This window comes from Populus trichocarpa, chromosome 5 (assembly GCF_000002775.5).
Source record: "Populus trichocarpa isolate Nisqually-1 chromosome 5, P.trichocarpa_v4.1, whole genome shotgun sequence".
Lineage (NCBI taxonomy): Eukaryota > Viridiplantae > Streptophyta > Magnoliopsida > Malpighiales > Salicaceae > Populus > Populus trichocarpa.
In genome coordinates, this window is record NC_037289.2 from 21,637,809 (window position 1) to 21,651,661 (window position 13,853).

The following is a 13,853-nucleotide window of genomic DNA, read 5'->3' on the forward strand; positions in this document are numbered from 1 at the left end:
ATCATATAATAAGTTAGTTTTATTTTAATTAAATAATAAAATAATATACAACAATAGTAAACATGTATTTTTTTTAAATCATGACATCTTAAAAAAAACCATGAAAATACGGAATTGAATAAAAAATAGATAAAAAAATGTTTTGAGTTAACTTGAAGTAGTACGATGGACATGTAGCCTAGATAATATGGGGCAAGCTAATCATGGTTAACCTGCAAAATTCATAGTCTAGATCACGAGATCAAGATAACCGACAAAAAAAAACCTTGAAGAAAACCACAAAGGCATTTTAAGAAAAAAACTAATGTCGAACGATAAAATCAAAGAAAAAGATAAGTAAAAAAAATATCAACCCGCGTTAACATTTCAAATTTATGATCCGAGTCATTAAATCGAAAGCATCATACATGGAAAAGTGGTAGATCATAATCCCCAACAAATTAAACACTGAAGAATAAAACGAGGAAAAACAATTAACTACACAAAGGATTTAAAATAAAATATGGTAATTAAAAAAATAAGGGTGAAAATCAAAATAAAAAAAATTAGAGGACAACTTAATTTTTTTTTATTAGAGGGTTTAATTGTAAGAAAACTAAATCCAACATAAAGAAAAAATAAAATAATGATGAACAAATTGAAAAAACATAACACGCAATAAACTTGAAAGAATGGTGAAATTGAAAATCAATAAAACTTTCATGAAAGGGTCAGGGAAAAAAAACTAGAAATCAAAAGAATAAGGATCATGTTGAAAAAAATAATATATATGGCAATTTAAAATTGAATGATTAAATTGGAAATAAATAAAACTTTTACAAAAAGATAAAATAAAAGGGACAAGAATTTTTGATTGGGTGGTTATATTGAAAATAAAAATAACTTCAACAAAAAGAAAAAAAATAAAAGAATAAGGACCAAGTTAAAAAAAAATAACAAACCATAAACTTGGATTGAAGGTGAAATTGAAAACCAATAAAATATTTATAAAAGGGCTAAGGAAAAAAAATCAGAAATCAAAAGGTAAAGACAAACTTAAAAAAAACAATATATAACAGATTAAAATTGAAAAACTAAATTGAAAAGAAATAAACATTTACAAGAGGGTTAAGGGCAAAAATAAGAAATTAAAATAAACAGGACCAAAGTATAAACATAAAAAACAAAGAACACCAATATATAATTTCTAAGGGAGGAGAGAGAGAAAAAAAGACCCATTAGTGACAAACCGTCAAACCACCACCAACACGCGTTGCATTGGGAGGAAGAGAACGCGGCGTTGCATCCAACGACATGATGGAAGGTCAGGTTCAACCACATGGAAGCACCGTATGTGCTACTCGAAGAAAGCAAGCGCCTCTCACGTGCTAGTGCATACAAACCGTATGCCTACATCTTTTTAAAATTTAATATTGGTTAAAAGATCATAATGCTCTCGAGAAAACAATAAATAACAAAAAACCAAAACGAAACTCTTAATCAAAGGCTCTTTTTTTTCTTTGACTTTAAGGGGTATATAAGTAATCTAACTGTATATTGAAAAATAAAAATAAAAAACCAAAACAACCCCTAGACACCCGGCATATATTTTTTTGTCTCCAATGGTATTTTAGTAATTTTATTGTTTATAAAAATAAAAAAGATCCTATCACCCCATCAATCAGACCAAATATTATTTGATTAGGGGGCAAAATCATTATTTTTCTATTGTAATCCACAATAAACAAGTGTAGTGTTATAGTAAAAACACTATTTTGCACCACTTTTTTCTTTTAGTTTATTTTTTTATATGGCTCATAGAAGATATGAGGTCAATGTCATGATGGGTCACGAGACAAACTTTAACATCCAAGATTCAATATAGCTCTTATTCATTTGGGTTTGAGTATACCATATAATTTAGTTTTTTCTAAAACTATGATCATGAATTTGACTCTTAAAAAACGATTATGGCTAAACAAGTTAAAATACCTACCATTAAATTGGGAATTTGTGTTCATAAAGCCTAATAAGACAACATTCCCACATAGAAAAGCTCGCTGAGATCCTATGCAAACCCAAGCTTGGATAGTTAGAACACACCCTACAGCCACTCGCTCCTCTAGGATGCACCACCTATTTGTCAAATCTAATCTACTCGTTACCAATTACGAAACAAAACATACATGTATTAGATAAAGAACACACAACTTGGTTATATGTTCCTCAAAGATAGATCATGTTATTGTCATCAACATTACACATCCTATAAGATCCAAAATGAATGTAGCTTTTATAAAAGCCTGGTGTTACTCTAAACCTTAAAGTAAGTGATCTCTCATTCACAATCTTATTCGTAACAAGAAAACTTCACCTTTCTCTTTTTTAAGCTTTGTTCTTTAAGCTTTATTTTATAAACACATACAACACAACCTTCTAAATTTCTTTTTCTTCACCACTAGTGTTAACTTAATCATCGAAAGATTTTCTAAACCTACAAAAAAGAGTTTTTTTCCATGTGATTTATTTATCCAAATCCAATATTTTGTCTTTCAACCCATTATAACTTAAAAAAAAAACCTATAATCTTCAAGGGATTTTTAGCAACCTCGCCAATTACAAAACAATCTAAGTAACAACCACACTTTTAACTCAAAATATGAAATTCCTAACTGCTACTTTCTATAGCCCCACCACTCTGAAGAAGCTTTCACTGACATTATAGTTAATTTGGTTTCAATAACAGGTTGTCCAAGATTTTCCTGAGTCATAGTTGTCCAACTAAAATCCTTTTTTCGTATGAACATGGCAACCCATTATCATGTAGACAAGAAGATTTACATTTTGTTCATTACAAGTGCTTAATTATGCATAATCTCAAGATTGGTGGTTGATAATGGTACTTTTCATTTCATGAATCTCTAACAATATGTTTATGTTTGCTTTTTTTAAGAAGATGTCTAAGAAATAATTTTCGTGCTAAACACCAATTAAACACAAAAAGGAACTTAACTTTGTTATAAAAATAATTAAGATTACAACACAAAGAAGCTATTGGATATCCAAAAAGATGAGAATTAATAGGTTGGTCTAATAAGGTTTCTTAGCAACTAGTTCCAAACCAGAGATGGAAGGATAACATAATATATTTTGGTATCTAAAATGTTTCTAGAGACGGTGTCTTTCAACCCTGCATAACACAACACATCCACACATACACACTCTAGGTGACTGTAGGACCATTAATTTTGACAGGTCCTAGTCTCCATGACAAATCTCCCCTACCATTGAACAACTTATGTAAATAAAGGAAGACCCTGGATCTAAATTGAAGACTATAGGGGCCTATTTTTACATGCTCATCTAAAGGGCATGAAAGGATGCGACCTAAACGACTTTTCATGTAAAGTTAATTTTTTCTATTTAAAATTAATTTTTAAAATATTTTTGGATTGTTTTAATGTATTGGTGTCAAAATTAATTTTTATAAAATAAAAAATATTATTTTGATATATTTTTGAGTGAAAAACATTTTGAAAAACAATTGCTACCACGCTACTAAACAGCCCTTGTGTCACACATTACAACTTGAAGATTTTTGTTTTCAATATGTGCAACCTTGCATAATATTTTTTTTTATTTTTATTTTATTTAATCAATTTAATATGTGTGTTTATTTTTAATATCATTTGATTGAATAAAAATATTAATGTTAATAAACAAATTCAAAAAACATAACCGGATAAATATTCCGTTTATTAACGCATTTGAATTTTCTAATTTTATTTTTAATTATCATTAATACATTTTTTTCCGATTATTAATTCATATAGTTTTCGATTTATTTGATTACATGTATGCATGAGCTTTTCAATTTACACTTTATTTTTTTTTATGTAAAAAAATGCATCAAAAAAGCATGCATGTACAATTATTTTTTTTTGTAAGAGAAAAAAATATTTGGTCCGCAGGAGACGTGTCGTCTTATTTATTTTCACAAAAAAATTTCAAAAAAAAAAGGTCATTCAGGCAGGACTGTGCGTGGGCCCTGACAAAATGGACCAAGCGGGTTGGTCTGGCTTGCTAGGCTCAACAATGCTTGGCCTTCGCATTTTTTTCTTCTTTTTTTTTTCTTCTAATTTTTCTTAAATTAATGCTCCTTTTATATGTTTTTTTAAATATTTTTTATTTATATTTAGATTAATATCCGTTCTCTTTTTTTAAGTTGTTTAGAGACCCTTTGAAATATCGATTATTTTTTAGTTATGTATTTAATTTTTTAGGAGGTTTTTCTGATTTATCTATAATTTTTTTTAATCTTTTGTATAGATGAATTTTATTTTTGAAAAAAAAATTATTTTCAAAAATTATATCTAATATATGCAGTTTTGCATATTATTTTTCCCTTTTATTTTATTCAATCAATTATCATTTGATTGAATAAAAAACTTATTTTAATTAACAAATTTAGTAAATAAAGTCACGTAAATATCCCTTCTTGTAAAATTAAATATCTTGATCTACACCTGTCTCTTGATTTTTAGTTATTGTATATGATTTTTTTCAATTATTAAATATATAGTTCTTAATTTATTTGATTGCGCATATATATATAAACTTTTTGATTTGTATTTTAGAATTTTTTTAAATACAAAAACATATAAAAATCTCTCTGTGTATATATATATATATATATAGACACACACATGGTGTCATTCAATAAAGATATGATTGAATTTATGATTCCCCCAATCTTTCTTTCATTACTTGTACCTTATCTCCTTGCAAATTGCCACCTGGGATGTAGAACATCGGCCGTCAGATTATGACATAAATGGATCGAGCCCATGACAACAAGAATTGATGATCTCTCTCCATCTTTACGCATATTTTCCTCTCCACATGTCAAAAATTAGGTCTTGCATGTGCTTCTCCAATAATGAACTTATGCTCCACCATCCGTAACTTTTGGAGCTCTATTACTCTTCCAAACTACGACTGCAAGAAGATGGCCTTATTGTTCTTATTTTCTAAAAGCAATTTATTTGTTTGTTCTTTGCGAAAATAATATTACGAGCAATTTATTTACTTCATTTGAAAGTCACTGCCTCATGTTTTACAAGGGAGGATCACTTCTAAATACGAAGGACATATATACCAGTTGATAGAGTATTTTTATTTCCTCTTACCAGATGTACTATCCAATGCAACAAAAGACATATCTCAGAACTGCCCTGCCCTAACGAAAAACAGAGATAGATAGGCTAACGAGGCAGTCAAAGGATGTTCTTGATTTGTACTTTGGGCAAAATATCTCCTCTTGGAAGGGATTTGATTTTCCTTTCTGTTTCTTTTTGCCTTTTCAGCTTTAAAAATACCCCATCTAAACCCATCTTCTCTCCTCTTCTACAGATTTCATCGTAAATAATTTGAAGGATTGTGTCAATTGGGGCCTTTTTTTCCCTTCTTTTTTTATCTTCTTTGGAATAGGAATAAGATGGGCTTTCTGTCCTTAATCATTTTCATTACTACCTGCAAAAAGGGAGGTGTATTTCCAAACCACAGTTTCGGTGGTTCCCTGAACATGAATAATGTTACTGATAACTCATTGTCCTTCAATTCTAAAACATGTCTTCGCTCTATTTTTTTTTATTATTATTAATGTGGGTACGTGGGTTAGCTCATGTGCATCTCAAATAATCTCACGATCCTTGAAGTTAACGATTATGTAAGCCTCCAGTGGTCATAAAAGGACTTGAACTCGTAACTATTGGGGAGCAAACCCAAAATCTGACCAGTTGAGCTACCGCTTAGGATTATATATGTATTCGGTGTATCTTATGTACACGTGTCATAGAATAATTATGAGGTCTCAGAAATTGAAGGTTGATTGCCCACCAACAATCCACTTCTGATATCGACTTGATGAGTTGGTTCGAGACTTAGTTATTCAAAAACTCATGAAAAAAATAAAAACTCAGTTAATTCATTCAAAAACTCAGGTTGAACCGGTCAAAAACCCAGCCGTCAACTTGTTAGCTTTTTTTTTAGTTTTTTTTTATTAAAATGATATTATTTTAATTTTTTAAATAAAAAAAATTAAATCAACCCTTCCAACCCTTATTTCAACTTGCTAGTTTTAAAACCATGCTTTTAAGTCCTTTGTTTTTATTTATTGAAAGATTTGACGGGCCTTGAATCATGCAATGGAGTAAGTTTTTTATTTTTTTTTGAATAAAAACTCAGTTAATTCATTTAAAAACTCAGGTTGAAGTGGTTAAAAACCGGCCATTAAAATTGTTAGCTTTTTTAAAAAGTTTTTTTATTAAAATAATATTATTTTAAATATAAAAAAATAAATCGACCCTCCCAACCATTTGAACTTCAACTTGGTAGTTTTAAAACCATGCTTTTAAGTACTTGTTTTCATTTATTGAAAGACTTGACGGGCCTTGAATCGTGCAATGGAGTAGGCTTCCTGTCCCTCTTAAAATTTGAATTCAAGACTTGCTAGGAGAAACTCCAGATGTGAACAGCTAAACATGCCCTTGTTTGTTGATTGTAGCAAGGATGGTCAAATCAAAGAGATTTTTGTACTGTTTGTTTTACCCTTCTCTGCATAATTGTATGCTAACCTATGGGCCTTTACGAGGGCCACAAGCAGTATCAGCCCATAGAAAGAAGAAGAATTATTGCAGTAATTGTCCTTTAACCACTACTAGCTCTCCAGGCTACCACTAACGACATCTCCATTACAGAGCTCTCCAGCTATAGTTGTCCAAATGGGAGATCAAGAACCCTTTTCGTTAGGTTCCAAACTAACGAACAAAAGTAGAGTCAATAATGGACCTAGTTCCAGTTGAAGATTGATGTTCTTCTAGTACGCCAAAGGAAAATGAAAGGGATGGACTTCTACTTGCTGATGTGAAGGTTTTTACCTTCGGTAGAAACTGAAGAGTTGGGCTATATTTTCTCCTCACATTTCCTTGGCATTAGCAGCTTTCTTGTCGTTGTCCTGCCTTTCTTGTTTTCCCAACTCTTCATGTTTGCCATCAAATCACCAAGTCTATCTATATTTCATCAGTTATCTTCCTAATAATAATTCCCAACCAGACAATTATTGGCTTTTCATTGGCTACGTACCCTCCTTCCATCTGTCATGCTCTGGTTAGTAAGTCAATATCACACCATGTTTATAGCTCTAAAACCCAACACGTACTAATCATATTCCCCCCCCCCCCATCACACTAACTAAGAGAATGGTAAATGAACACCTTGCTACTACACGGATCGACAGCGTTAAACTCGACCAGACTAGTCTATCCTTGAAAAAAATAAAATTTAAAACCTATTCTAGGTTGGATTTTTAATTGAATTAAATAAGATATTGATATGGTGATATCGGATTATGCCTAGAGCTAAATCTAATGTCACAGTAAATGTCAAATCTGCGCAACAACTCCAATTCCATGCAAGATTAATACTGTGTTAAAGACAGCTCCTAAGAGCATAAAGATGATTCATTTGTTAACTTACACTGATTGATTGGCCGAGGAGCATTGATTGCAAAAACCCTGAAATAATCGGTGAAGAAGAGCAGTTCCAATTCAATTGAACCAGTGGTTCCCTCGTTGAAAATTGGGTGACCAATCTTGTGTTCAATTGCTAGCTATAATTAAATGCACTAACCTATGGATACTTTTACAACAAAAGATAAGTGGGCTAACTATACGATTGCGGCTTTGTTCACATGGAACAACAAATTCTTACAATCGACATCATCTAGACAACTACCAATTTGTCATGACTTGTTTTTGTAGTTCTCTGCCTCTTAAATGTCTGGCAGATGGATCCATATTGTTAGGTTAAACATCAGCTTCCGCTTCCAAACTGTCCATGACTGGTGGCATGTTATGCCTTCACCGTCGAAGGACATTAGAGCCGTTATTCTCCTTGGCATTAGCAAATAGCAACTTCATACCAAACCAAAAAAAGAAAGAAAGAAAAAAAGCAGTTGCATTCGTCCAGTAATAGTCTAGTATTCCTGTCATATTGTGAGCTCAAGGAATTCTTGTGGGATTTGCAGCTTTGCTGGCGGGAGCTGGGCAGGGATTTTGGCACGTAACAGGTGCATGCGTCTTTGGAACGAAGCTACTCTAAGAAGAAGAGGAGGAACAGGAACTCAGATGTTCTTGGTGTGGCATGTTCAGTGAGTCAGACGAAAAATTGGAGGGCCAATGTACGGTTTGGTCCACGATGAGATATGGGCCTGAATATGTTGCAACTGACAAGTGATAACCTTAGGCCTAGCACCCATCAGCACTGCATGTGCTCTACTTGGATGAGCTTTCCTGGTGCTGGTGTATTTTTTTTATTATTTAAAAATATATAAAATAATTTTTTTAATTTTTTTTAATATTAAAACAATCCAAAAATATTAAAAAAATCAATTGCAAATAAAAAAAATTCAAAAAATCACAAAACACGGTTTCATCAGCTAAAAAACAAACAAACAGCCCCTACAAATGAGGCCCCAGCAACATGACGTGAGGAATGCATCATAAGAAAACTAATCCAATCATTGTTGAAACTCTTACCCAGAATTTTCTCATCTCTACCAATAAAACATGAAGGAATTATGTGGATTTCTCTGAAGATGAGGTGCGTCTGAAACAATGGGTTCAATTTCCTATCGATCGTCCCAATTTCCAAAGGTGCCTGTAAAAGTGAATAATGCGCGAGGCTTTCTTGGCGTGGTAGCTGGTGATCTCCATTTATGGTTTCCCGAAGGGCCACTATCACTGACCCTTACCGTCACATAAGTTCACGTGCCACATGGGACAGACGGGAAATATGGAATAAGCATGAAGCAAACAGTAACGATTTAAGCAACACATGGAGGAAACAAGGACCACGGTTCTCGACGTCTCAATTCTCACAGTACGAAAACCAAAAGACAAACACACGCAAAGGCATATGGGCTAAGCTTGAGGAAAGGACTGCGACCTTTTTAATGATACTGAAATTAACGATGATACCTCAAAGGGTAATCATGGCCATAGATAAATAGTCAAACAAATGGTTTGGCTGACGCTGTAATCAGAGATTACGCGGGCACAGCAAACCAAACTCAATTTTGATGTTCATATCAAACAAAATGTGTGCTGTGGCAACAGTTGTGAGGAGTTGTCAGGAAAGAGCTCGTAAGATTTGAACAAATAGGAGGTAGGACAGTAGCACTGCAGAATGCCCCATAACTTCTACTTAAAGCAAAGGTTGTGTGATTCGAATCACAAACCCTCTGAGCAACCTAGTACATGATATGATATGTCGCGTTTGTCGCGTCAATGACCAGCTCAAGTTCAAAGTTTCCACCAGTCAACAGCTCCAACAACAAGAACAAAAAATAAAGATCACACGTAGCGATAATCATTTAATTTGGATGCCTCAATTCCTCTAACAGTAAACTGTCATGAAAACGAAACTATTGAACCCCTGGCCATACATGAAAACTTGTTTCATGCATCACAACTTGTAGGTCGATCATTACATATGCATAAGAATACAGCAGCAATATAAATTGTCATAATTTTGATCACTTTAACGGACACCTCTTTCTCTTTACCTAAAATGGAACAAATAGAGGAAAACGTTTATCCAATCATGGTGCGCTTTCGACCCCTTTGTCGAACTGTAAAAGGTTATAACCAATAACAAAATGAGAATCGTACAAGTAAGAGAAAAAAAAATAGTACTGGAGAAGTTGATCAATTAGGAGAGCAGGATTGTACCTTGAGCTAGCTTGTTCAACGTAGATGACCACTGCTTTGAGGACTTTCTGTACCCGGCGAGAATGCGGTCCATCTGTACAAGAACGTAGATCATGAGCAAAGTTCTATTTTGCAGGTTTCTATTCAGTTCCATGTTAACTTCGCACAGTAAAAGATAAAACTATAAGAAAGCACTTTAAGAACCAATGTTTCGGCAGTTGCTTTAACAAATTCACTATGACAATTTTGTAGAAACCTGGCTCCTTTTTGCATTTCTATTCCTGTACTAACTAAAAACTTCAAACTCGTGCAAATTCTCAATAGTTTTACTGTTCCATGGCAAATTCTCAATTGGTCTCACTCTCTTATTCTCGATGTATTTAAAATTCCTTTTCCTCGCATCTGTCAACAATAAAAAATAGCATACACGAAATTAGGATATGAATAAAAATTTAGTCTTGGCTCACCACATTTCCACATGAAGAATGCATTGAAAGTAAGGCTCGTTCCAGTACATATAAATCAACAGCTTTGTCCTCAGGGAGGGTTGATGTGAAGCTAAGGCCGAAATCAATAAGGACCTGAGAGAAGATAGCTCTGGTTGTGATGCAGAGATATGGTAACAATCAAGTAAACAAACAGAGAAAACAAGGATTTCTTCGCCTCTACTATAACAGATAAAATAACTCACCAATTGATTGGTACCCATCCGAAGTAGCATATTTGATGTGGTCAAGTCACCATGAATAAGACCACCGTCATGTAGTTTTCCAATTGAATCGCCAATCTGCATTGCGATGTCATCCAATCGTTCTTCCACAATACCATGTAACCCGAATTCAAGGAAGACATCTTTCACAGAAGGACCCTCCACATACTCAAATGTTAGAGAATGCAGAAGTGGATCCACAGCATACAACACAGGAGTAGACACCCCTAGTCGTCTTGCCTTTGTCATACATCTAGCTTCCTGCTCCGAAGTTCACGGAAAACATTCAACACTTGCTTCTGCAATATGTAAAGAAAACCAGTGAAAAAAAATACAAACTTGTGACTCACCGCATTTAAACGCTTGAGAGTAAGTTTAGAATCCAGAGTTGGATGCCTGTACTTCTTCGAGAAACGTTCCTTTACAATAGACCTCCTTCCAACAAAATTTGACTCAAAAACCCTCTGAAAGAGAACAACCCCAAACAAACAAACAAAAGCAATAATAGCGCGGGATAAGCAAGAATTCAAACAAAAACAGAACATACTCGATAAAATTTATGACTGAATATGCTGTGTTGGGGTGTGGGTGCAGTCATAATAAAGGGAAACGCAAAATCATGTCGTCTCAGGACATAACAATGTTACAAGAGAACTCACCGCTTCAGCTCCTTGCTTGATCAAAATGAGGGAGCTATCTTTGACCTCTTCAGCATCTATCTCCATGATGTTCTGTACCAACAGAATTTACCCACCCCCACCCATATGTATAAAAATTAGCAACAAAATTTATTTATTTTTCTCTTCCAGCGTTGCAAATATCTTGAGTGAGTGAACCTAACTTATGGTCAAAGCAAAAGCCCCGAAAGTTTCAAAAGGAAAAGCAACCACATCACTTATATGAGACGAAATGGTAAAGTTGAATTCCTTGCACGAACTCTAGGAGGTTATAGAAAAGAAGAGGAGACTGATAGGTACCTTTGTACTGTTTAATAAAGTGAAAGATCAGCTGCCGCCGCCGCGCCGAGGTAGCAGAGAGACAGGCACTGTTTACTGCTTAACCCTCTCGCTTCAGCCTGTCCTTTTCTTTCTCTCCGATTTTTTTGGGTCAACTTGAGTCTCTCGCTCAACACGATGCCGTTTCTTGCATGAAAGTAAGGAAAATAGATGGGGCGTTTTCGCAAGGACCTAAAACCATTTCACACGACGTCGTTTTAACAGCGACCTGTCATTGTAAAACCCTAATTTCGATCCCAAACCTGCCTTTTAGTTCCAGAAATGGTGATTAATTTTGCAAAATTGGATTTAATTAACCAGATAATTAATTTGCCACAGTTGAAAACTGGAAACTCTTATTTTTCTTTTTTCAGTCGACAAATACAGAATCACAAAGCACGCCGCTAATTGCATTTCTAATTGGTAATTTGCAATTAAAAGGCGCCACCAGCAACCACATTATAACAATTACGGGCCAACCTAATACAATCCAACCAATGAAAAGCCTCCACGTTAGGATCCCTCTCGACCACAACATCAGACACCGTAACCTGCACCGCACCTCTGTATCCTGCAATCCTGCCACGAACTCTAGCCACGAGTCCGATTTTAATCTCCGATGCAAAATGAGCAGCCATGTCAGCAATTAATTTAACATTAGCAGGATTACGGCGTGAAAAGTAAGGAGAGGTGAGCTGGTTGAGCCAGAGAACGCAGGTGACGCAGCCAGTGCCGTCGTCAATTGTGAATTTGAGAAATTTGTTTGGTTTTAGCTCGCGGGAGGTGATGACGCCTAGGATTTCGGTGCGGGAGATGGTAGTGTTTTTGCGAGTGAAGGTGATCGGGTCGTAGGTGGAGAACGAGGGAGTTTGGGCTAGAGAAAGGAGATCGAAGGCTAAGAGCTTTACGTGTGTGTTTTGCAGTCTCTGATCCATCAGATAAAAGGGGTGAAAAAAATTAAAAAGAAAGAGGAATCAGTGGATATCTATCTAATTCTACGCGTGGTTTACTTTAAGGAGAAGGGTATTTTTGTTAATATATTTTGAGTGGAGGGTGTTTTTGTTACTGACAAAACGAAGTCGTGTCGGCAGCAAAAATAAAATCGAGTGTCGGTCGGTCTCCTCCTCTACGAGGTAGTTAGAAAGAGGTAAAAACCCTAACCCCCTTTTGCCCACTCAAAAGTGATTGCGATTTGATACAATGAAGAGGCTAACGCCGTGGAGTGATGAGGAGGATGATTCCTCGTCGTCTTCGGGTTCAGATTCAGAGGGTGCAGCAGCTGACAAGAAATCATCGAGACAAAAGAAATCTAAAGGTAATAACTATTTCTTGAACCAACAGACCTATTATATTACATTCTTTAAGAAATATTTAATTTCCTGATAGTCAAATAAAAGCCTAATAACGTTAATTCATGTATGATGATTGAATGGAAGGAAGAAAGATGGATGTGTAACGAATGAATTCTGGTCGGTACTAAGGAAAAACCTAGAAAGTCCAGGTTTTTAAAGAGACAGACATGCTAAGAAGAATCTTAATGGGCTGTTTTTGCTCCCTCTGATGCTAGTTGTTGTATTGTTAATTGTTCCATAACCATTTTGTTAATCATTTTGGTATCCTGTGTTCATTTCTTCTATTCTTGAGATTTGTTTTTGGTTACTATAGAAAGTTTTGAGATTACCCATATGAACAGGCAAGTCTGGAAAGCTCAAGAGTGGTGGTGCTGTGGACTTTGAAGCGTTGAGACAACATGGGTATAAAGGGGGGCTGTCAGTCCTGAGTGTGCCAGCACCAATAGATGACACGAAACCAGACTGGACTTGGTCTTCTGGCAAAGAGCGTCGCGAAACCACGGATGTTGGAGAATCCTACCAAGAACGACAGAAAACAAGATATGCATTGAGGGATGGAGAGGCTTTGATGAATGTGCAAACTTCAAAAGAGAAGAAAAATATGTCATTCCAGCAGAAAGAGAAGAGGAAACGAGAGCTTGGTCAGGCAAGTAGGGGGAAGAATTATGTTGAAGAAGAGAAGAGGTTGTTAAGGGAAAGCGGTGTCTACTCTGGTTTTGATACGTGATCACTGATGCTGATGCTCCTTCTTATGCAAGGGACTTGAAAATCCTGTTAATTTAGGGACTTTCTTGCACCAATATGATTGGTTTGTACCATGCAATTAGATCTAGTGTGATTTACCATGTGTTTTTTGATAGATTTTTGTCTGACCGGAAAATCAAAGTGGTAAATTGTTAACTGATATACTGCATTTTCTTGCCCTCAGCCAAGATTTCCTTTTGTGCTACTGGCCAGAGCTGCTTTTCCAGATCGTTTCAATTAAAATCGTGTGCACCTTTAATTTTTCAGCATCTCTATGTATAGTAATTATTTGGAGTAGGCTAAG

At 34.9% G+C, this 13,853-nt stretch overlaps 3 protein-coding genes across 3 annotated transcripts; 1 reads left to right on the top strand and 2 right to left on the bottom strand.

Moving 5' to 3' along the window:
- Positions 1-9,380: 9,380 nt before the first annotated feature.
- LOC7464693 (uncharacterized) lies at positions 9,381-11,860 on the bottom strand. Its single transcript, XM_052453406.1, has 7 exons — positions 11,436-11,860; positions 11,118-11,189; positions 10,809-10,922; positions 10,441-10,719; positions 10,217-10,330; positions 9,771-9,843; positions 9,381-9,670 (listed from the first exon to the last, which is right to left on the bottom strand). Exons 2-7 carry the CDS (start codon positions 11,181-11,183, stop codon positions 9,633-9,635), a joined length of 684 nt encoding a protein of 227 aa, XP_052309366.1. The 5' UTR covers positions 11,184-11,189; positions 11,436-11,860; the 3' UTR covers positions 9,381-9,632.
- LOC7464695 (CST complex subunit STN1) lies at positions 11,793-12,531 on the bottom strand. The gene has a single exon (XM_002307565.4). The coding sequence runs from the start codon at positions 12,386-12,388 to the stop codon at positions 11,888-11,890; it is 501 nt and encodes a 166-aa protein (XP_002307601.1). The 5' UTR covers positions 12,389-12,531; the 3' UTR covers positions 11,793-11,887.
- A 6-nt stretch (positions 12,532-12,537) lies between these two features.
- LOC7464696 (uncharacterized) lies at positions 12,538-13,711 on the top strand. Its single transcript, XM_002306751.4, has 2 exons — positions 12,538-12,768; positions 13,147-13,711. The coding sequence occupies exons 1-2, from the start codon at positions 12,654-12,656 to the stop codon at positions 13,530-13,532; spliced, it is 501 nt and encodes a 166-aa protein (XP_002306787.1). The 5' UTR covers positions 12,538-12,653; the 3' UTR covers positions 13,533-13,711.
- The last annotated feature ends 142 nt before the right edge of the window (positions 13,712-13,853 follow it).